This window comes from Manacus candei, unplaced genomic scaffold (genome assembly GCF_025592945.1).
Source record: "Manacus candei isolate 608988 ecotype Guabito, Panama unplaced genomic scaffold, ASM2559294v1 h1tg000070l, whole genome shotgun sequence".
NCBI classification, from domain to species: Eukaryota; Metazoa; Chordata; class Aves; order Passeriformes; family Pipridae; genus Manacus; species Manacus candei.
Window position 1 is genome coordinate 1,735,001 of NW_026138118.1, and position 22,414 is coordinate 1,757,414.

General features: G+C 56.9%; 4 protein-coding genes across 7 annotated transcripts in view; 2 read left to right on the plus strand and 2 right to left on the minus strand.

Moving 5' to 3' along the window:
* Nucleotides 1-22,414, minus strand: part of UBXN11 (UBX domain protein 11) — a 283,062-nt gene that overhangs the window by 211,901 nt on the left and 48,747 nt on the right. The gene's annotated exons all lie outside the window — the stretch shown is intronic.
* Nucleotides 1-22,414, minus strand: part of GPATCH3 (G-patch domain containing 3) — a 200,690-nt gene that overhangs the window by 159,234 nt on the left and 19,042 nt on the right. The gene's annotated exons all lie outside the window — the stretch shown is intronic.
* Nucleotides 921-7,611, plus strand: PIGV (phosphatidylinositol glycan anchor biosynthesis class V). 2 transcript variants are annotated; one of them, XM_051807183.1, is made up of 4 exons: nucleotides 921-971; nucleotides 4,295-4,448; nucleotides 4,851-6,008; nucleotides 6,487-7,611. In XM_051807183.1, the coding sequence occupies exons 2-4, from the start codon at nucleotides 4,362-4,364 to the stop codon at nucleotides 6,781-6,783; spliced, it is 1,542 nt and encodes a 513-aa protein (XP_051663143.1). In that variant the 5' UTR covers nucleotides 921-971; nucleotides 4,295-4,361; the 3' UTR covers nucleotides 6,784-7,611. The 2 variants fall into 2 exon arrangements, with proteins under 2 accessions (XP_051663143.1, XP_051663144.1); XM_051807184.1 differs by lacking the exon at nucleotides 921-971 and adding an exon at nucleotides 1,184-3,921.
* On the plus strand, nucleotides 8,393-21,753 carry ZDHHC18 (zinc finger DHHC-type palmitoyltransferase 18). Of its 3 annotated transcripts, XM_051807204.1 has the most exons (11): nucleotides 8,393-8,725; nucleotides 11,289-11,449; nucleotides 12,874-13,023; nucleotides 14,025-14,141; nucleotides 14,262-14,399; nucleotides 14,884-14,932; nucleotides 15,216-15,318; nucleotides 16,685-16,794; nucleotides 17,990-18,089; nucleotides 20,030-20,121; nucleotides 20,970-21,753. In XM_051807204.1, the coding sequence occupies exons 1-10, from the start codon at nucleotides 8,472-8,474 to the stop codon at nucleotides 20,069-20,071; spliced, it is 1,224 nt and encodes a 407-aa protein (XP_051663164.1). In that variant the 5' UTR covers nucleotides 8,393-8,471; the 3' UTR covers nucleotides 20,072-20,121; nucleotides 20,970-21,753. The 3 variants fall into 3 exon arrangements, with proteins under 3 accessions (XP_051663164.1, XP_051663165.1, XP_051663166.1); XM_051807205.1 differs by lacking the exon at nucleotides 14,025-14,141 and having other exon boundaries at nucleotides 20,970-21,752; XM_051807206.1 differs by lacking the exons at nucleotides 14,025-14,141; nucleotides 20,030-20,121; nucleotides 20,970-21,753 and having other exon boundaries at nucleotides 17,990-19,674.

The following is a 22,414-nucleotide window of genomic DNA, read 5'->3' on the forward strand; positions in this document are numbered from 1 at the left end:
TGTCGTGCCATGGACAAGATCCTGAGGGAAAGCTGCCCACCGTCCCAGAATTGTGAGTAATTAATGTCATAACCCCCATGCGCTGCCAGGCCATGGCTGGGTGATGTTGGTTAATGTGTTTTGGCAGAGCCTCCTGCACGGCTTCAAGGTCGGGGTTGGTGCAGCTGCAGGGGCCAGGGCTGGGAATGGTGATGGATCCATCCCTGTGTCCTTGTGCCCGTGTCCTGCTCCTCATCCCGGCTGCACCAGCACCGGCATGAAGGAATCACAGGAATGAAGGAGAAACCACCACAACCAGCTGAGTCCTTAAGGGAGGCTCCCCGAGTGCTTTTAACCAGCAGGCTGGCTTGGGGAGAACTCAAGTTTTTCCCCTTGATGGCCAAAAATGGGGAATGGTGGAGTGGTCGGGGTCAAAGAGGAGTTTTAAGGGATTCCTGCAGGAATGGAAAGCTTTGGGTACGAATCAGGCTGAAGCAGCAAGGGTTTGCATTCCAGGCCGCCTTGCCAGGCGAGGGGCTGGGGTGAGGTATGTCCATGGGCCGGGATGAAGGATGTCCATGGGCCGGGATGAGGGGCTGCCTGTGCCTCCCCCACTACGAAGGGACCATCTCCTCCTATGGCCCCTCTGTCCTCCTCAGGTGCCTGTGCTGCTGCTCCCTGACCTCGGGGGGCGGCCCTGTGACCTGCACGGGGCGCGCCGCCCCAGCCAGCCCTGCCCTGACCCCCGATTCCTCATCCCTGATCCCCCATCCCGGTTCCTCATCCCGGTTCCTCATCCCGGCCCGGGGCTCGCCGAGCGCCGCCGCCCCCAGCCCGCCCTCAACAAAGATGGCGCTTCCCGCCCTCAACAAAGATGGCGCCGCCCAACCCTCCCCCCCGCACACACGCTCGGGCTCCACGTGATGCCGGAAGGGGGCGTGGCCGGAAGTGGCGCAGAGGCAGCCGGCGCGCGGAGGAGCCGCGCGCTCAAGGTGGGGGGGGCGCCTGGGGGGCGGGGCCGGGGGGGGGGGGGGCGGTCACTGCTCCGAACCCGCACGGGGGCGCTGAGCGACACCGGGACCATCGGGATCGGGATCGGGATCGGGATTGGGATCGGGATCAGGACTGGGATCGGGACTGGGATCGGGATCGGGATCGGGATCAGGACTGTGATGGGCAGCGCCGCGACCGGGACAGAGATCACCGGGACTGGGGTCACGGGGGTCGGGATTGGGCATCACCGAGATCGGGATCATCGGGACGGGGATCACCGGGATGGGCATAGGAACGGGGATCGGGAGCATTCAGATTGGGACCACCGGGATTGGGGTCATCGGGACCGGGACCAGCACCACCAGGTCCCATGGTCCGGGACCACTGGCATTGGGATTGGGCTCGGGTTCATTGGGATCAGGATGGGGATCGGGACCAGGACCACTGGCATTGGGATTGTACTCGGGTTCATTGGGATCAGGATGGGGATCGGGACCAGGACCGCTGGTCCCTGGCGCCGGTATCGGGGCAGGAAGGGGAATAACGGGGGGTATTGGCACCGCCGAGGTTGGTGGCAGCGTGTCCGCTTGAGGCAGGGTGGGCCTGTGAACCCTCGTGTGTCCATCCATTCATAAACACAGAGGCTGGAAACGTCCCTAATCTTGGAAACGTCCCTGTTCAGCACTTCAGCCCCATCAAACCTCTGCCGGGGACTCTGCAAATCCCAGACTCCTCTTATCTTTGAGAGGAGATAACTCTGTGTCCCTTTTCCTGCTCGTGTGGGTTTGGCCACCTGAGACAGGGAGTGAGAGTCCAGGGTGATCCCCGGCATTCCAGCAGAAGCCAGTCCCTCCCTGGACGTGCTGTGCAGAGCAGTTGTTACATCCCTGTGGGACAGGGGAGGTGAGGGTGAAGCCAAGGGCTCAGAGCGGAGCGGGCAGGGTTGTGTTCTGCCCCAGGGCGGGTTTAGTTCCCCACATGAGCTCTTACAAAAGGCACAAAGGGGTAAAAACACTCCCATTTCCAGTCGGATAACAAGGGAAGCTCTTCTGGAGCTGCAGCCTCTGGACCAGCAGCTGGAACTGGAGAGAAGGCCCAGAGCTCCCAGGCTCACAGGAACAGCCCTGGGCGAGGGGGATTTCCAGAAGTCCGTTGTGTTTCTTCAGCATTTTGGTTTTTAAACGTGTCTGGGTTATCTCTTGAATATCGCAGCAGGTTGGGGAAGTACCAAGAGGTGCCCAGACTGCTGTGGGATGCAGGCTGGAGCAGAATTCCATACCCCAGCCGGGGAAATGCCTTTGTGGCGAGCGGCTGCTGCCACCGGCTGGTCCCCGCCCTGCACTGCTCCTGAACAGAGCTGGCCGAGTTCACGTTTCCGTGCTCATTTCCCCTTCCATGCTCGTTCGCCCAGCCTCTATTTAGTCCCCCGTATTTTTTTCCCCCACATCCTTTTTTTTAGCGCTGTTTCCAAACTGCAATTCGCATCTTCAGAGCGAGGGGAAGCGCGAGAACCCCGGAGAGAAAAAAACATCTTTAATTAAGGATTTGCATCTTTTCCTACTGAAATATTTTTAACCCACTTCTGCCTTTCCGGCTCCTTTATTTTTATTTTTTTTTCTCCCTTTCCGTCAGTGCAGGTGCTCCTTCCCACAGGATTTTTGGGGCAGGCAGAGCCATTCCAGCCCTGATGCCGAGTTCTTTACCCGAATGGTGCTTGTGGGCTGCAGCTCTTTGTAGGCTTTGCTCCATCACAAGGTGTGCTGAGTCGTGACAGGAACAGGCTTTTTAAAGCTGTTTGCTTTGAGCTCTCTTGGCACATTCAGGCGAGGCTTTTTCTCTGCTTTTTTGAAAAAAAAAAAAAAAAAAAAAGTATTTAAAGTGCCGGGACAATTTTTGCTGCTGTGCTTTAATAGGATTTGCAGCTGTGAATGTGCTTTAAAAGGATTTACAGCTGGGTTGAAGTGTCCCCTCGCTTAAAATAACGTCACAGCTTCGTGATTCAGGAGAATGTGCCTCCCACTAGTTGCTTTGTGAGTGCTGGGGAGCACAAGGGGAATAGGAACAACTCCAAAACTTTCATTTGTGGCTAAATAAGAAGCATAACCCTGTGGCTGGGGACTGGAACTACCAATGAGTGTGTTTGGATCTTGGTTTTTGCCTTGCTGGTGACTCGCTTTCTGCTCTCTCGTGCAGTTTCAAACCTTGGCATGGTTTTTCCTCCCTCAGTAAAACGGTAATAGAGAACCCTCTGGGTGATTTTAGATTGTGAAGCGATCGATTTGGGGACCTTTACGTGTTACAAAGTGCTGGGGCAGACAGAAGTGCAGGATGTGGTGTCACTGGGACCTGGTGAGAGCTGTGGGTTGTGTGTTTCTCAAACTGAAAAGCAGTTGGTGGCTGGGGAACCAACGGAAGAAATGTCTTATCTTAAAAACCTGCAGGGCAGATCCCACCCTCCTCCCCTGGCATGGGGCCAGGGGCTCCAAGCTGGGCCACAACCTCATCCAGGACATACAGGAATTAAACTGGGAGGGGGGGGGAAGCTCCACAAGGAGTTTTAAATCCTGCAGGTGGGATTTGCAGGGAGGAGGTGGATGACAGCCACCTCAGCACACGTTTGCCAGGCAGGTGCCCACACTCTGGAGTCAGGAGCTTTGCCAAAATACTGGAAAACTGCTGGTGGTGAGGGTGGAGTGGTGCAAAATTCGTGTCCTGGAGGTGCTGCCTGTGTTGGGGGAAAGCTGTGTACCTGTGTACCACCTTCCTCTGACAGAGATGGTGCCGTGGAGTAAACGCTGAGCTCATCCATTCTTGGCTCTCCAGGGGCAACCATGGAGCAGGAGAGAGGAGAGGGAGTCTGGCAGCACCGTGAGCCCCACACAGCAACTGCTTACACGGATGTTACGCTCAGAGTCCACATGAATCCTGTCTCTATTCCAAGGAAAAGAGGTTTAAATCTCCTTCACTGCACTGGAACTGGATGTGTGTGAGGAGGCTTGGCTCCAGCTGCTGGTGTTCCTGCTGAGGCAGCTATGGAGCCTGTCTGCTCCAGGGATTTAGTCCAGTCCAATGAGGAATGGGCTCAGAGTACATGACATAACCTCTCTCCCTCTGTGTCCTAGCCAAGGTTAAGAAGTCAGGGAATTTTTTTTTAATAGGAACAATATCAAAGAGGTCTCTGCGTCATCTCCCCATCAGTGACTTTCCTGTTCACGGAGATTTGCACCCTTTGAAGTGCCTGATAGTAAATAAAGGCGCATCATTTATAAATGAGGCTGAAGCCAGAAATCCCTTTCTCTGTCCTCTCTGTTTACCAACCCAGGCTTCCCAAACCAGAGGGAGAATTCCCCTGCCATCAGTGACCTGCTGAGGCAACTTCCAAGCGTGGAATGGAGCTGGTGAGGAGGGAAGACCCCCAGCTCCGGGAGGTCGTGTGGTTTGCCGGGCGCTGTCGAGCCCTGACACTGCTGCTGCAGGCAAGTCTCCTGTCCCTCAGCCAGTGGAGCTGGGACAGCTGGAGTGTGCTGCTCCCAGGCTTCTTTCCTTAGTACCTCTTGTGCTCCATGAGGTGCTTCTGCTTGATGGGGAAACCTGGGGTGCCTGGAGTGAGCGTGTGCAGCCTGAGCAGCTTTCCCTGGCCAGTGCGGTGGGGATTCATGCTGGATACATCCCCCAGAGCTTTATTCTGTTCAGATATAAATAAAAAAGGTTGTGTTTGCCCCTTTTCCCAACCTCACAGGCGTCCTTACAAACGAAGCCGCTCAGCCTGACTTTGGTGCTGCTCTGATCCCTTTGTTTGAACCCCGGGAGTTCTCCTGCCCGCTGCTTTCGGCACTGGAGGATCCCTGCCGGGCTTCAACCCTCTCTTCTTTTTCCAGGCTGCCTTTAACCTGCTGATCCCGGATCACGCCGCAGACGCCTTCTCTCCCCCTCGGCTGTGGGAGCCCAGCCCGTGGGACGTGCTGGTGGAGTGGCTGCTGGGCGGGCTGTCCCACTGGGATGCAGAGCACTTCCTCTTCATCGCAGAGCACGGGTACCTGTACGAGCACAACTGCGCCTTCCTCCCGCTCTACCCCCTCAGCCTGTGGGCCGTGGCCAGGGGGGCCCTGTGGCCCCTGCAGGGGCTGCTGCGGCTGCGGAGCCGCCTCCTGCTCTCGGCTGTGCTGCTGAATTCCCTGTTTTCCGCCCTGGCAGCCGCTGCCCTGTACGAGCTGGGCCGTGTGGTGCTGCGGCGGCGCCGCCTGGCCTTCCTCGCCGCCCTCCTCTTCTCTCTCAGCCCCGCCAACGTGTTCATGGCAGCTGCTTACTCGGAGAGCATGTTTGCCTTCCTGGCCTTCGGTGCCATGTGGCAGCTGGAGAAGGGGCAGAGCTGGCTCAGTGGGCTGCTCTTCTCCCTGGCTTCTGGGGCGCGTGCCAACGGGCTGATTAACGCTGGCTTCTTCCTCTACTCCCGGGGTAAACGCTTTGCCCTCCAGCTGCAGGTGGGATCAGGATCCCTAAGGAAGCTCCCTCTGTTGTGGAAGCAGGTCCTTAGCCTGGCATCTTCAGCGGTCCTGATGAGTACTGGGATTTTTCTACCTTTTGCTTTGTTTCAGTACTATGCCTACCTGAGGTTCTGTGGTCCTGGCACCGGCCTGGATCAGACCATTCCCGAGCCACTGCTGCAGCTGGCTCGGGACAAGGGCTATCATCCGGCAGCCATGGATGGGGCTAAACCCCCTTGGTGCTCCCAGTGGGTCCCTGTGGTCTATTCCTACATCCAAGACACTTACTGGAACGTGGGCTTTCTAAGATACTTTGAGCTCAGACAGATCCCAAATTTCTTGCTGGCTTTGCCTGTGACCCTTCTGGTCTCATGGGCTGCCTGGACCTACATCAGCACAAACCCCCGGCACTGCCTGACTCTTGGTCTGGAGCGAAGTAAGAGTGAAGAGGAGGGAAAACCAAGAGATGGATTTTGCTGCCCTGCTGCCTTTGTGTACGTGGTCCATGCCACAGCCCTGCTGGCCTTTGGATTCTTCTGCATGCACGTGCAGGTAGGACACTCATGGCACATATTCCTTTATGGGGTCTGAGGGAGTGACAGGCACAGCCCAAAGCTGTCCCAGCTGCAGGGCAGCACAGGGGAATGGAAACCAAAAACTGGTGGCACCAAAGTTTGGGAGTTCCAGTAACAGAATAATCAAAGGCTGAGATTCAAATCTGCCCCAAGCTGGGCAGTGACAGGGAGCAAAACCTGGGGACCCCTTGGCTGCTCACACAGTGCTGTAAGAGATGAAGCAGGCTGTGCTGGGAGGTCATATTGATGTAATAAATCCTAATGCCGTGAATTGGGGCCGTATTTCCATCCCCTTTATCAGCAGCCTAAGGCAGACCCTTGGCTCCTTCCACACCTTGGGATCGGGGTTCTTTCCATGCCTTGGGACTGGGGCTCCTTCCACACCTCGGGGTCAGGGCTGGCCACAATTAGAGAGCTGCAGTTGGTGTGATTTTTGCTGTGCCTGTTGTCTCCAGGTGCTGACCCGGTTCCTTGGCTCCTCCTCTCCCATCCTGTACTGGTTCTCCGCTCACCTGCTTCAGGAACACGAACCTTTACTCTGGAGTGCAGGGACTGATAATCCACCCCCTGGGAGGTCTGTCCTAGGCAAATCTCCCGGTTCCTGTGGGAAAGGGACTCCTGACAACCCCGTTGTGAGGCTGCTGCTGAACTGGCGATTAATTACCCCCCTCAGCAAGGGCATCCTGGGATTCTTCCTGTGCTACTGGCTGCTGGGACTGCTCCTGCACTGCAACTTCCTCCCGTGGACGTAGCAGGATGTGCTGGCACAGACTGGGAGCAGTCAGAATTGAAACTCACTTTTTCTGGAAGCCTGACGTAGCTGTGATGCTGTTGCAGTTACAAAGGTGTTACTCCTCTGTTACTATGTGTGTACGGAGCTGCTGTGTCCCAAGTGGGGTGTTCTCCACGGTGTGATGGTGCAGTGTCCTGTTACTGACGGCCAAAATTCCCATTCCCTGGGACAGGAATGCACCTCGGTTCCTGCATCTCCTGGGGGAGACTTATGGCAGGCAGTGATTTATGGTGGGACTGGTGTGGATTTGGGAACCCTCTGGGATGTTGTTGGTGGGCACAGCTGGAGGACAGGGAGGATCCAGCTGCTGTGAGCAGCTCAGACCGTGCTGGTTCCTTCTCCACAGCTCCAAGCCGGGCTGGGCTGGGCTGGGGGTGCTGTGGGGCAGGGCAGGGGCACGGGAGGGGTGGCGGGGCCGGGGCCGGTGTGTTTGGGAACGCACACATTCCTAATAAACACGTGAAAGTTACCGGAGAGGCAGCTCACCCCACTCTGCTGGGTCAATCCCGTGATTGGGGTCGGGGATCCCGGGATTGAGGTCAGGGTTGGGATTGGGATTGGGATCGGGAGTCAGGGCTGGGATCGGGGTCAGGGGTTCCGGGGTTGAGATGGGGATCGGTGTTGGAGTTGGGCTCGGGGGTTTCGGGATCGGGGTCAGGGTTGGGATCGAAGGTCCCGAGGTTGGGCTTGGGATCCAGGGTCAGGGTTGGGATCGGGGTCGGGGTCAGGGGTCCTGCGGTTGGGATTGGGGGTTTCGGGATTGGGATCAGGGTTATGATCGAGGGTCCCAGGATCAGGGTTGGGATCGGGACCTTGAGTCCTGAGATCGGGGATCCCGAGATCGGAGTCGGGATCAGGATTGGAATCGGAATTGGGGTCGTGGCCAGGGTTGGGGCTGGGATCGGGGTTGGGATGGGGATCAGGGGTCCCGGGATCAGTGTTGGGATGGGGATCAGGGGTCCCGGGATCAGTGTTGGGATGGGGATCAGGGCTGGGGTTGGGATGGGGATCAGGGCTCCCGGGATCAGTGGTGGGATGAGGATCAGGGCTCCCGGGATCAGGGTTGGGGATGGGATGGGATCAGGGGTCCCAGGATCGGGGTTGGGATGGGGATCAGCGGTCCCGGGATCAGGGCTCAGTGTTGGGATGGGGATCAGGGCTCCCAGGATCGGAGTTGGGGATGGGATGGGGATCAGGGGTGCCGGGATCGGGTTCGGTGTTGGGATGGGGATCAGGGCTCCCGGGATCAGGGCTCGGTGTTGGGATGGGGATCAGGGCTCGGTGCTGGGATGGGGATCAGGGCTCCCGGGATCAGGGCTCGGTGCTGGGATGGGGATCAGGGCTCGGTGTTGGGATGGGGATCAGGGTTCCCGGGATCGGTGTTGGGATCAGGGTTCCCGGGATCGGTGTTGGGATCAGGGTTCCCGGGATCGGTGTTGGGATCAGGGCTCCCGGGCTCGGGCTCGGCGGTCCCGTGGCGGCGGCGGGCCGGCAGGGGGCGCTGTGCGGCGGGGCGGGCCCGGGGCGCGGGGCGGCACCGGCGGGGCCGGGCCGGGAGCGGCGGGGCCGGGCTGGGGCCGGGCCGGGAGCGGGGCCGGGCCGGGAGCGGCGGGGCCGGGCCGGGGCTCCGGGCGCCGCGGCGGGGCCATGAAGGACTGCGAGTACCGGCAGATCCCGCCCGGGGCGGCGGCGGCGGCTCCGGGCCCGGGCACAGCCGCCTCGCCGCCCCCGCCGCTCGCCGTCCCCCCGCGGCCGCGGCGGCCCCGCAGGAAGTGGGAGGTGTTCCCGGGCCGCAACCGCTTCTTCTGCGGCGGCCGCCTCATGCTGGCGCGGCACAGCGGCGTCTTCGTCCTCACCCTCGGCCTCATCCTGGTCACCAGCGGCCTCTTCTTCGCCTTCGAGTGAGTCTGGGGGCGGCGAGGCCGTGCGGGGGCTGTCCCTCGGCTCCTTCCCCACAATCAGCCCTTGAACCCCCTTTTTGAGCCCCCTCCGTTCGGGGGAGTTGGGGGTTAGTTGGCATCCCACCCTTATCCCCGTGGTGGAGGGAGGTGGGCGGGGGGGCGCCTTCCCCCCTCCGTGGGAGCCCCGGTGTCCCCCCCTTCTCCCCACTGACCCCTCCAAGCCCTTTCCCCACTGCACAGCCCCCAGAGCCCCTTCGCAGGCAGTCACTGCCCCCATCACCTGTCCCCAGGTGTGTTTATGGGGGCCCAGAGGTGTCCCTGCACCTTGTTTGCTTAGTGTGGCCCCGGGAAGGGGTTTAACATCCCCCCAGGATCCCCCACGGTCTCTAAATATGCCGCCCCCACCCCGACCCAGTGTCCCTTCTTGCTCCCAAGGACAGAACTGGCCTAAAATTGCAGCCAGGGAACCCCGGAGGCTGGTGGGCTTTGCCCACCGCTGGGATCTCGGAATAGTGTTTCTGTTAAATGGTGAAATCCTTGGGGGTCCCACTCCGAGGGTCTGCACTGGAGCTCTGCCCCCGCTGTGCAGCCGTGTCCGGGGAAGAGGCAGCTGCACATCCCCAGCCCCCTTTCCTTTGGAAAGCTGCTCCAGGGAAAGCTCCCTGCTCCTGCACCCTGAGGGAGGGGAGAGCCAGGAGCACCCCGTTATGTCCTGCACTGCCCTGCAGGAGGGCAGGAGCACCGTGGGTTATTGGCACCTCGGAGGGATTCTGCCGTCCCGCCTCGGGAGGGAAGGGAGATGCTTTTCCCTGGAGCGGGAGGGCAGTGCCTGCCTTTGGATCACGGCGTTATCCCCGCAAGTCTTGGAGTAAAGCTGCCGGAGCCTGCTGGCGGCGAGATGAAGGCATTTGATCGGATTAGAGGTTCTGAGAAGTCAGATGAGCTGAGAGGGGCAGGCAGCTGCGGGAGGCAGTCACAGCATCCCGCTGGAAAAACTCCTTTCTCCCGTGTCATCCGTGCCCCTGACAGCTCCCTGCGCTGGGTCTGGGACTGACGGGCAGCTCTAGCACAGTGACTGCTTTGTGTGGCCAGGCAGAGGACATCTGCTCTGCCTCCCTCCTTGCCGAGTCACTCTCTTGGGCTTGAAGATGCCCTGGGGCTTTCCAAGTTGTTATTTTAGCAGGATGCCTCTGTTGCACTGGTTACTGTTTGCTGGATGTACAGCAATCTTGCCTGTGTCTACGCTTCGTGTTTGTATGGAAAAACCTGGAGCAGATTGCCCAGAGAAGCTGTGGCTGCCCCATCCCTGGAAGTGTTCAAGGTCAGGTTGGATGGAGCTTGGAGCAACTTGGGATAGTGGAAGGTGTCCCTGCCCATGGCAGGGGGGTGTAACTGGAGGATTTGTAAGGTCTCTTCCAACCCAAAACATTCTGGGATTCTCTGATTTATGTGATTTCTTGTTCTCTGATGGGGCAAAGTGGGCTCCAGAAGTTCTCCCAGGAAAGGGGTGACAACAAGATCACATCTCCTTTCACAGACCTTTCTGTCCCTCTGCCAGAGAGTCGACCAAGGGGCTTGGGCTGAAGGGGCTTTGTTGCTTAGTGGCTGCTTTGTTCTGGACAGCTGAGCTCGGGAGGTGAAACAAAAGTTGCTTAATCCTCTCAAAACTGCTGCAGAGCATTGCTGAGCCTGAGCACTGCCCACAGGCATCAGGGCTGGGGCAGCCTGTCCGTCTGTGCCGGGTGTGATCAGTGCTTGTGACAGCAAATCCCTCTGCAGGAGGGGTCTGTGGCACTGTGTGTGTCCCCTGGTGTCCTCACCTGCCACCTGAGGGTAATGGAGCTGCCCTGGCGTGGAGTGTGATCACACCAGTCCCCATCTATGGAAAAACAGCCCCAGGTCGTAGCAGGGTGAGCCCAGGAGTGGCTGTTGACTGCAGAGATGCCTGGTGGCTTGTCACAGCGCCCAGTGCTGGAAGTGTCCTCGTCCAAACATCTGGCACACCAGGAAGGGCACATGAGTCATCCAGAGTCGGCAAAGCTGTGTTGAATCGGAGCCAAAATCCCCCTCAGCGTCATGTGTTGGACAAAAAGGGATTGTGGTCACGCTGATTCTCATCCCTGTGTGGCTTGGGGGGTTTGCCTGTGTGTTCCTGGTGGTGCTGTTGTAGAGGTGACCAGGCTTTGGGGGGCAGCTGGGGGGTTTTTGAGACGTGATTCTGGGACTTCAGAAGACAAAAGAGGTTGTGTGCAGGGGCCTTGGTGTGTCTTGGTGCCAAAGACCCAGCACCACTCCAGTGTTTTCTGGGCTGGCTCTTGCTGTTCATAGAATATCCAGAGCTGGAAGGGACCCACAAGGATCATTGACTCCAGCTCCTGGCTCTGCACGGGACACCCCCAAAAAGGTTGATAACCCCAAAAAGGCTGTCATACCCAGAGGTCTCTGCAGAGCAGCAGTGCTTGAGCCCACTACCCTGTGATAATTCCTAGTGTGTATGTCCCAGCTGACACCTGGTTCTCTACAGTGGTTGATAACAATGGCATTTTATCCATGTTTTTAACAGCTGCCCATTCCTTGCCACTCACCTGACCTTGGCCATCCCCATCATCGCCGCCGTCCTCTTCTTCTTTGTCATCAGCTGCCTGCTCCAGACAAGTTTCAGAGACCCAGGAATCCTGCCCAGAGCCACCCCAAGTGAGGCAGCAGACCTGGAAAAACGGATTGGTGAGACCTCTGTTCCCTCTCCTGTGTTTGGTTCAGTGCATGGCTGTGTATCTGTGCACACACACATTCCAGGCTCAGCAAGCCCCACTTTTTGGGTCTTGCCTCCTTACTGGTTGTCCAGGGGATGAGAGAAACCAGAGTATCACATTGTGAGGCTTGAGAGTGTCTTATGAGTCCTGGTACGAGGTGCAACAAGCTCCTCCAGCGCAGCAGGCAGAGGATCTGCAGAGCATCAGGGGTGGTTTTTGTTCCTGTTCAGTCCCATCGCCTTCCCAGGCAGCAAAGTTGAAGGATAATTAATGCTTTTTAAGATTATGCCTTGCCATTGGGCCTGCTGTGCTGCAAGGTGTTCTTTAGTGTAGGCTAATGTTTGTCCTCTTCTGAAAACTGCTCTGTCACGCTGGTTTGGGGACAGCCAAGAAGGTGTTTGCATCCAGGAGCTTTGGACCTTGTTGCTGTGACTGGTTGTAATAAATGCTTTAGGAAAGCTGATGTGAGACAGCTTGAATCTGTCCCACTGAAGACAGTTGCAAGGCAGTTAATTCTACATCTGACTTAAAAAATGGGTTTAAAATATCCCCAGAGTGGTGATCCAACGTTTCTATTTATAAGGGCCTAAAGCAGTAATCTGGCTGCAGATGCTGCCTGATGTGCCAGCTGTTACTGTTAATATAATCCACTTATTATCCTCTTAACATGCTCACTGTTGCATCACTGTTTTCAAAGACTCCCTCAGAGCTGGAAAGGTGCTCTTTTAGGAGGGACTAAAAGGAATAATCCCCAAAATTGCAAACATGATGCAGAGGTTTTCTGGCTTTTGCTGTGCAGAGCAACAGTCTCCAGCTGCCAGTCCCCAGGGAACAGTGAAGTGGCATCACACACAGATAGAACTTGTGTTTCTAGAAATCTTCAGTTTCCACCTCAGGGAGGAGGAATCCTCTTGTGCTACGAACACACACATGTCAAATCTCAGGGAATCTGCTGGAGCACTTGGGACGTGTGGTGATGGAAATGAATCCCTTGAGGCTGGTGGTGCCACACAGGTTGTGTGCTGGGACGCTCCTGCTGAGGCCACCCTGAGTCCTGTGGCAGCAGAGGAGGAACCACACGTGCATTCACAGATGTTGTGACCCCTTGGACTCGCAGAGACGAGCTGGTGTTACTGGGCACTGCTTTACACTCACTATTTCTAAATTGCTTGATGTTCTCACAGCACTTGGGCACTTACTGCTTCCTCTTGGCACCCCAGCCACCGAACAAAGAGAGGACATAAATAACGCTGTGAGGAGCTGAGTGGAGTTCCTGGCTGCCTCTTGGCTTTCCCTAAAACCAGGGGAGCACGTGCCAGTCCCTCCCCCGTGCCGGGAAGCAGCTCGGGTGGGGGGGAAGGTGCAGGCTCTGAGTGTCCCTCCTTGCCCTCACAGACAGCATGGGGACCTCCACGTACCGCCCTCCCGCCCGCACCATGGAGGTGGTGATCAACAAGTACGTGGTGAAGCTCAAGTACTGCTACACCTGCAAGATGTTCCGCCCCCCGCGCACCTCCCACTGCAGCGTCTGCGACAACTGCGTCGGTGAGCGGGGCAGGGGCAGGGGGGCTGCTGTCCCAGGGGGAAGGGGGGCTTAACTGTGTGATCACAGGAGATCTTGAGCTGAAAGGGACCCGCAAGGATCATCCAGTCCAGCTCCTGGCCCTGCCCACGGCACCCCAACAATCCCACCCTGTCCCTGAGAGCGTTGTCCCAACACTCCTTGAACCTCGGGGCTGTGCCCACTGCCCTGGGGAGCCTGTTCAGTGCCCCACCACCCTCTGGGGGAAGAACCTTTTCCTAAAATCCAACCTAAACCTCCCCTGACACAACTTGAATACCGTTCCCTTGAGTCCTGTCACTGATCCTATCACTTTTGTTCCTGGACAGATTGCTTTTTCTTCTAAAGGATTATAAAACAAGATACTGGGTGGTCTGTCTTCTTCCCATTTAAAATGAAAGCAGCACCAGTGCAGTGGCTTAGGTCCAAGACTCTTTGTCTCTGTTTTTCCTGCTTCTGGAAGGATGGTACTGAAAAATGCAGTTCAGGCCTCCAACAAACAAGGTTTGCTGCAGGCTCCTTGTTGTGTGTGGCCTTGCTGTCCCCGGGCTGGCAGAGACACCATCATAGCTGCTGGTGTTTGGGGATAGCCCTGGGTGGCTGTGCCTCCTGCTGAGGCTGGAAAGCAGCAGTGTTTGCAGAGGAGGTGTCTGGGGGAGCAGGCTGTGCTGTGAGTTGTGTTAGCAGTGATGCTCCGCATGAAATGGTTACCACAGTCTTGTCAGCCCTTTCATTAGGGTGTTTCCAGATACACTGCACCTGCCCCAGGTTCCCAGGCAGTTTCTGTGGGTTTAGAGATGTATCTTTATAACTTGGAAAAGTGTTTCTGCCCCTAAGAAGGAGGAGGGAGCTGACACACAAGGAGGGAGCAGCCTTGCCACGTGCACACACCCAGTGCTGTGGGGAGCTGGAAGAATTCCTGCTCTGTCCCTCTTCCCTTTCAGTTGCAGTGATAGTTACCAGTCACAAGGCTTGTATTTAACAGGTTGTGAGAGGAAAGGTTTGACCCTTGGTGACAAAAAAGACCATGTGAGCAGGCAGCAATGCTCCACTGAAACTTTGTGCCTACGTGCTGCTGCGGAGAGGTTGCAGTCTCCGGATGGTGGGTGGAAGCTCGATTTGTAGCTCCTCATTTCTGGAGTCTGAGCAGAGTTCGCTCCATTTTGGGGTTGAGGTGGCAGGAGTCCTCACTTTGTGTCCCTCACGTGTCCCTTTGTTTCAGAGAGATTCGATCACCACTGCCCCTGGGTGGGGAACTGTGTGGGGAAGCGCAACTATCGCTTCTTCTACGCCTTCATCCTCTCCCTCTCCTTCCTGACCGCCTTCATCTTCGCCTGCGTCGTCACCCACCTCACCCTGCGTGAGTACCACAGGTCCTGCCACTGCTGTGTGCTGTGCTCAGGGCCACCAACAACCTCAGGCAGCTCTGGGTCACTGCTGCTGTTGGGACAGAGCGTGGGAAGGGCCCGGTTGGGTTACACCAGGATTTTGAGTGTGGGTCTCAAATAAACAGGGCCCCAGACTTCAGGGAACCACAGATCCAGCTGCACCTTGCTTGCTTGAGAGCTGGGGATGGAGTTCTCCCCATCCAGAGCAGATGAGCTGGTGCTGCATCCACTCCTAACCTGGCAGGGAAGGTGACTTTCCCATCAGCCCCAAATCTCCTGGAGCTGTGTCTGTGCGCTGACATTTCTGCTGACTCCCAGACTGCAGATGTTGCTCAGGCAGACAGACAGATCCATACAGCTCTCAGGGAGGTGTCTGCCTGCTCAGGAGGGGAGTTTTGGCTGGAGAGGCAGGGCTGCCTGATGGGATGCCATTCCTTGTCCCGTTTTGCTTTGCAGGTTCTCAAAGGGATGGATTCCTGGCCACTCTGAAGACGACACCCGCAAGATATCCTTGTGCTGCCAGCAGCTGCTTGGGGTGCCCAGCACTGGTGCAGCAATACTAATTAACAGGGAGGGGACAGGAGCTCTTTGTAAGGGTGGGTGACAAACTTGTTTCTGAGTTTGCCAGTTTAGATGGAGAGGGAAGCAGCTGGAGCAGGCTGTGCCTTGGTGGATCCCTGCAGACCGGCACAGGGAATGGGAAGCTTGCCCAAACCTCCCCAAACAGCCCTCTGCCTCTCCTTGCAGGATGATTTTGTTCTTTGAGACTTCCTTGACTTTTGCTTCACTGTGCTGGAGCTGGTGATCTGTTTTTTCTCAGTCTGGTCTATTTTGGGCCTCTCAGGTTTTCACACTTATTTAGTCGCCTCCAACCTGACAACAAATGAAGATGTAAGTACCTTGTCCTTCTCTGTCAGTACCTGAATGCTCCTCCTTCTGCCAGGCTGTCCCTGATCCACCCTGAGCAGGTTTTCAGGGAGTCCTTGGCTGTCTCAGTGCAGTGTTTCAGTAAGATGTGCTGCCTGCATGGCCTGTGATAACCCACTGCAGAGCAAACAACCTGTGCCCAGGGCATTCAGGCTGCAGTTTCAGGTAGCTGAGTTAGAACCATCACGTGTGTGTTTTTTCCAGTCTGCTTGTGGCCTTGCTTAAAATTAGGAGTTCTGAGATTAAAATAAAGAAGGCTGGCCCCAGAGATTTATTTGGGTGTCAGCTTGGTGATGTGAATTCAGCATCCTGTATAACCACAGATTTCCTCCGAGAGCCTGGGCAAGTCCCTTTGTCTCTGGCGGTTCCTCATCTCTAATTAGCAAATAATGCACAGACATCTGATGAGATTTACCTTCAAATCTGAGGTGCATGCAGACTCCAAGGGCCAAATGAGTGCCCTGAGTGGGGCAAATTGTATGGAAAAGCAGGATCTGTCTGATCCTCAGAATCAAAATTCACCCTTCTGGCCAGAAGTACCTGTAATCCTTGCTGGAAGCTTCCAGGCAGGTTTGCATCCCTTTTTTTTTTTTTTTTGGCTTTTTCCCCTTTCCTCTCCACTTGAGGTGTGGCAGAACTGCTCAAGGCCATGTAAATGAAGCTCATGGAAGTTGTACCCCAGTACAGAGAGCACCAGCAGCCTGTTGCCTCTCTGGCCTCATTGCCAGCCTTATGTTGCAGCTGGGGGGGGAGAGAGTGAAAACAAGAGGAGGAAATGTACTGGTAAATGTGTTGGTAAATGGTTCACTGGAGCTGGGGCCTGAGGCCAGGTATAGCATCTGCCCACCAGTGTGTGCCCACGCCTGCTGCAGCCGGGTTTCGAAACCAGAGTCCTGTGACAGCTGCTCAGGGTGGGGACAGATGAGGCTGTTGGTTGCAGCATGAGCTGGGAATCCCCTCCTTGTTTGTTCAGCCTGAGGGGCCCAGGAGGGACCACAAGCTGGAGCCCTGCTCTGATGGGCTTTCAGCCTTGGAGAGGGGAGGAGGAGGAGGAGAAGGCTGGCGTGGCAGATGGTGGCAGTGACACGTTGCCACGCAGCACAAGGAGGGCACAGCTTCAGAGCTTTCCAGCTGCAAGGCTGAACCTTGGCATAGGAAGGGGCAGCACTTTGCTGCTTGTTAAAGCAAAGAGGGAGGATGTTTGCAGCAGGAGAAACCTTCAGCCTCTCGAGCAAGGACCTGAACGAGTCCAATATCCAGTCCATTCTCCTGTCATTATCTGCTCCCACATCTTTCCCATCTTGATCTGTGTCCGTCCTTCCCCTTTCAGATCAAAGGGTCCTGGTCAAATAAGAGGGGCTCAGAGTTTGCCAATCCCTACAGCCATAAAAGTATCCTCACAAACTGCTGTGCGGTGCTGTGTGGACCATTCCATCCCAGGTAAGAGCCTTGGGCCTCCACAGCATTGGGAATTGCATCCTGCTCTGGGAAAGGATGGATTTATCATGGTTCAGGGGAAACTCCCAGCACAAACACGTCCTCTTTGATGATGTGGAGGAAACAGTTTCCCACTCTGCAGAGAGAGGCTGGAGGTGTGCAAGTAGGAGATGAACTGTTGCTTCTGTGTTGGAGCTTGATGAGTTTGGGTCACTTGTAATTGTTTCATGGAACTTGAAGATAAAACACATCCTGCAGCTGAATAAGGGGAGAGTTACAGCATGAAAGGGCTTGACAGAAGATGGTCAATACTAGTACTGGCATTATTTCTTGTCCCCATGGCAGGGGATTGGAATGAGATGACCTTTAAGGTCCCTTCCACCCCAAACCATTCCATGATTCTATGATTTTTAGCATGTTTTTCCTCCTGTACTCTGATTACACCAGCCAGTGCAGAGATCCTGGGCTTTACCAACACTTAGATCACCTGGAATGCTCAGTATCACCCCCCCCAAACACTCTTACCTGGGTGTGAGTTACCTGCAGCACAGGATAATCACTGCTTGGTCACAAGATGGTGCAGTTGGGCAGAGTCAGGCCCTGCTCTGCTCTGCCACAGGAGCTGAGGACCTGCCTTGGAGCTCTTGCTCCGTCCTGGAGCATGTGGGGATCCACGAGATGAGTCTGTTCAGTGGATCCAATTTGGATTCAGGTGGAGCATCTTGGAGGTGCTACCTCTGTGTAACAGCAGCAGCAGGGGAGGGTCAGAGTCACAGTCAGGTCTGTAGTTACATCAGGCCCTGCTCTGAAGTGCCCCCCCAGGCTCTTTGTTGGGTTCACAGGGGCCAAAGTGCCGGTGCTGCCGTTCAGAGCTGGTAAATCTGTGGATTCAGGGACCCCAGCTGTTAACTGGGAGGTTGTGGGGATGAGAATAGTGTTTTACTCCAGTTCTTTCCTCATTCACGTTGGTTTTGTGTTGTGAAGACCTTTGGCCAGTTCCCTTTTGGGTTTGTGGTGACCCAAAGCTCTCTGTGCCTGTGGGCTGGCTGGTGGCTTGTGTGACAAGTGTGTGGTTTGTTCTCCAGCATCCTGCCCTGCTTTGTTTGGCAGCTCCCAGAAGGAGCCCTCCCTGTGGCTTGGGAGCTCCTGGCTTCAGAATCTTCACTCCCTTAACTCCTCTTTCCTTTCTGTTCTCCAGTTTGATAGACAGAAGAGGATTTATCCAGCCAGATAACGGGAGCCCGTCCAGCCCTAAGAGCGAAATCCCTTCCTTTGGAGCCAAAACTGACACCAGCATGGTAGGAGGCCTTCCCTAGCAGTGCTGTGATGTTCCCAGTGCCTGCTGTGCCTGCACCTTGCTCCAGCCAGTACCTTTCCCTCTCACCACCTCCCAGCCTCAGGCAGGACAGCCCTGTGACCCAGAGCTGCCAAAGACTCACTCGAGCCATACGTTGCCTTTCTTTTTTTTTTACATTTATTTATTATTTTTTTTTGTTTATTTGTTTCACTGTGATATGGCCTGTCAGGACTTTTTGGCTGGCAGAGCCTGACAGCTTGTGGGACTCTGGGACTCGTGCCAAAAGCAGGGGTTCCTGCTGCACCCAGGGAGCCCCCAGACCTCTGAGCCCCCAGCGTCTGCTCGGGCGGATCGCTGCGATTCCTGCCGGGAGTCGTGAGGTGGGCCAAGGGTGGGAGGTGGGGACTGGCAAATGGTTTCCCCTCTGGGCTGGAGGAGGTATGAGCTCCCTGGTATCCCTGGTGTATCCACGAACACGTCCTGCTCCCCTGTGCCAACGTGGAAGGGCTGTTCTGTCCCTTCACAGCCGGGGTCTCACCGCGGCTGCTGCCGGAGTGACTTTCCTTGTCCAGAGGCTGCTGTGCCGTGGTAAGTTGGGCTGTTCAGATGAGAGGACTCTGGCTCCCAGCAGACCTGGGAGTTAGTGAGGATGTCCTGGTGCTGCTGATCCTGTTTTCTGGCTGGCTGCTGAGGGAGGGGCTGAAGGACACTGTGTTTTGGCCCTGCCGGTTGGTCAGACACGTTTTGCAGCGACATGAGTTTGGGGGACCCTCCTTTAACAGGGAAGAAGAAACACTCTGTGCTCTGTGACTCCCCTCGTGACATGCTGGTTGGCAAGTCTACAGCTGTCAGATTTGGGAACTGTAGCCTGCCAGGATTATGTCCTGTCTGTAGGAGACCAAGAGTCAACAGAAAAGTGTGAATTCCTGAGGGTTCCGCCCTTTCTGGGTGGAGTTTTCCAGAGGAAGCAGTGAGAGGGTCTGATAACCTCATGATCTGCTCTTGGTTTGGGTTTCTGGACAGCAGAGTGTCCCCAGGGCTGTTCCCAACAGCTTGGGAGTGATTCCAGCTGCCTGGGCTCATCCATGAAGGGATGTCCCCAGCCCCTGGGGAGCAGTTCCAGCTGCCTGGGCTCATCTGTGACCATCACTCTGCACCTGTGCAGCCAGCTCTGTGTCCCTGGGGTGCAGGGAGAGCCACAGACCTTGTAGCAATACTTGAATCAAGTTATTAAAAGCTGCTGGATGTTTTTGCACAATTTGTAGGGGTTTTTTCTACATAGAACGTTTTCTACCCGGGGCAGGGAGCGTTGTGCACGTTGGCACCAGGGCAGGGGCTTGCAATGCTGAGCTGCTCATTAGGTTTCCGTGGATCAGACACACCTATTTCAACCTCAGGCAGAGGCAGCACGTTTTGGGGGGCAGCCCAGCCCCCCTGAATTCACCAGCATCGTGCTCTGTACACTGAGTGCTTGTGCCTGGGGGATGGCAGAGGAGCAGTGAGGGGGGTTTACCAGGGGCCAGAATCCTTCCTGTTTTTATTTAAACCAGTTTCCTTTGTTACTCAATAAAATTCTATTTTTAAAGAGTTAATTGCTTGGGTTATTATTTTATTCCTTGAAGACAGAAGAGGGCAGGTGTCTCGGTGTTTGACATCTCTCAGGTGCCAGCTGGACTCTTTTAGTCTCAGGCCTCACCTGGAAGCTCCTGGAACCTCCTGCTATGAGGGATGAGCAGCAGCTGGTGCTGCTGTGACTCTTGCTGGAGTGAAGGGATTTTGCTGTCCCACATCTCCAGGCTGGGCAGAGTCTCATCCCCTTCCTGTTGTCACCTCAGCGTCCATTCCCCACCCGCCTCACCGGGATCTGTGCTCCCTGTCCCTCCCAGCCCCTCTGGCCCTGTGGCAGGTGCTGAGGTTCATAACCTCTGGTGTCTTCCCCAGGAGGATACCTGCCAGGACTTTGCCATTTCCTGCACAGCCTGACGGGATTTGCCCCTCCTTGGACCTTAGCCCTGATTTCTGAGGGTTGGCTGGTAAGAAACCACTTTCTTCTCCCTCCCGTCCACTCGAGCCACCCATCTCATCTCCACTGCATGACCAGCTCTGTGCATGGAGCCCATCACCCTCCACCTGTGCTGACATCCCTGAGCCCCGTCCATCCATCCCACCAGCCCTGGGTTGTGGGGGTGAAGGGTCACCTGAGGGCTTTGCAGGAAGAGAAGGATGGGTTTGGTTTCCCCCAGCTTCATGCTGGGGCTTGGCAAGGGATGGAGCTGCCTGGTCTGTGCGGGGTGTGTGGGATGGGTGTGTGGATGGGGGTTGGCAGAGGGGTCCTGCAGCCTGGGGCTGGCTGGAGGACACACACAGTGCTTTGTGTTTGGTGGAGCTGCTGTGATGGGACTGGAGAAAGCCCCCAAGGGATGCAGAGATTTAGTGTTCCGAGCTGGCTGTGGCCTGAGCAGAGTGGTGGAACCTGGAGCAGAGTTCTAATTCCAGCCCTGACCCATTCTGTGGGCCAGGCAATGCCTCCCCTCCCTGCCCTCTGCCTGTTCTCCTCTCTGTGGCACCCAGTTCCCTCTCTGACGTGCCTGTGGCCCAGGTAAGTTCCTTCCAGGGATGATCTGTGTCACCTGTGGGCTGCAGAGCTGCCTCTCTCCTCCCCTCCAGCACCCCATGAGCTCCTGCTGCTCGTGCCTTGGAGCAGTGATGGAGACCACTGTCCCTTCCTCCTGCCTCCTCCTCCTCCGTCTCACTGTCCCCATTCTGCCACCAAGCCCGGGTGCTCCACTCTGCTCCTGCTGCTCCCCGCTCGCGTATTTCTGGCACTAACCCTCTCTTTCTCTTCCTCCCCTCTCCTCTCCCTCGGGCCGGGCGGATCCAGCACCAAGAGCCCTGGCAGCCCGCAGCCCTCTGCGTCCCGCGGCGCATCCCGCGGGGAGCTGAGCCCAGAGCCATGACCACCACCACGAGTGCCTCCGCTCGCCAGGGCTGCGCGGCCGCGCCTCCCTCCCTCCCTCCCTCCCGCCGCGAGACAGAGGGGAGGGGAAAGAGGCCGTGCACAAGGAAAAGCTTTTCCAACCCCGCTCCGGGAGCCGGGACGGCCGTCCCGCGGGTTCGGAGCTCAAAGCCATACAGCCGTCCCAGCCGAGTGCAATAACTGGAGTTCCTGCTGTCTCCTGCTGCTGGTGGCTCCCCGTGACCACCAGTGTGACCCTCAGTGACGGTGTCTCCCTGCTGTAGATGCTGGAAGGTCGTGGTTGGCACCCCAGTGGGCTTTTTGGAACGAGCAGGTTCGCAGCAGAACGTTTACAGCCGAGCCAGTGGCATCACACACCCAACCCCACCAGCCCTTCCGTCTGTGAGAGGATTCTCCTCTCCAGGCAGGAGTTAGTACATGGTCAGTCTGCCCTTGCAACCCCCCTGGCCAGCTCCCACTTTCCAGTCTCATCTTAGCCCAGCTCTAGTTTTAGGGGAAGGGGTTCCAGCCCCGCAGCACCTTGAGTGGCCTCCCCTGCTCCGGAGGCTGCGGCTCCGGCCGGGCTGGGAGCTGAGCGGAGCAGCCAGGCCTGCCCCCAGCCCTGTAGGACTCACCATCTATTTATGCCTTTGACTTTTGTAACAAAAATAAAAGTTTCTCCTATTTACTGTACGCCGGCGTTTGGCTGCTGGGGGCGGCTCGTGCCTGGGCACGTCGGTGCCACGCTGGGCTGGGAGCCAAGGGGAGCCACGGAGGGCTGGCACCCCTCTGCCATCGGCTGTGTGGCCACAGGGACAGGAGCCAGGAGCTCCCCAAACTGGGCTGTGGCACAGTGCCCTCGGGGCAAGTCTCAGCCATCCATGGCTTTGCACCCTCCTGTGCAGCGGGAAGGGCCAGGCCAGGCTGGGGAAGGACACAGTGAGCACCCCTTGGAAAAATTTGTTGTCCACTGATGTTTCGGGAGCTGGCAGCGTCCCCCTAGCCAGGGGGAGCGGCAGGGCTGGATGGGGTGGCTGGGCAGGCTGTGGGCATCCTTCCAGTGCCGCTGGGAATGGCCACGAGCATCTTCTGCCTCCTGCCATCACCCAGCCCACGCCTGCCCTTGGCTCAGGGGACTGGAGACGTGCACTGGCCTGGGCAGCGTCCCCAGGGCCGGGGTTAACTGGGTGCCTGGCTCCCCGGGATGATCACAGAATCATGGGGTGGTTTGGGATGCACCTTCTGGTGCTGCTCTTTGGCAGACAGGGCACCCATGGGTGCTCCGGGGGGTGATGCTGCACCTGAGCTCACCCACAGCCCCTGCTCCAGGATCTGGGGCTCTTCCCTTCACCCACCGCCTGTTTTCCACG

Excerpts from the sequence above, each read along its gene's own strand:
- PIGV (XM_051807183.1), top strand. The coding sequence starts at position 4,362 with ATGGAGCTGGTGAGGAGGGAAGACCCCCAGCTCCGGGAGGTCGTGTGG. Across the intron at positions 4,449-4,850 it reads CCCTGACACTGCTGCTGCAG|GCTGCCTTTAACCTGCTGAT; the intron begins GCAAGTCTCCTG and ends TTCTTTTTCCAG. Across the intron at positions 6,009-6,486 it reads TCTTCTGCATGCACGTGCAG|GTGCTGACCCGGTTCCTTGG; the intron begins GTAGGACACTCA and ends TGTTGTCTCCAG.
- ZDHHC18 (XM_051807204.1), top strand. The coding sequence starts at position 8,472 with ATGAAGGACTGCGAGTACCGGCAGATCCCGCCCGGGGCGGCGGCGGCG. Across the intron at positions 14,933-15,215 it reads CTGAAGACGACACCCGCAAG|TGTGCTGGAGCTGGTGATCT; the intron begins ATATCCTTGTGC and ends CTTTTGCTTCAC. Across the intron at positions 16,795-17,989 it reads TGTGGACCATTCCATCCCAG|TTTGATAGACAGAAGAGGAT; the intron begins GTAAGAGCCTTG and ends TCTGTTCTCCAG.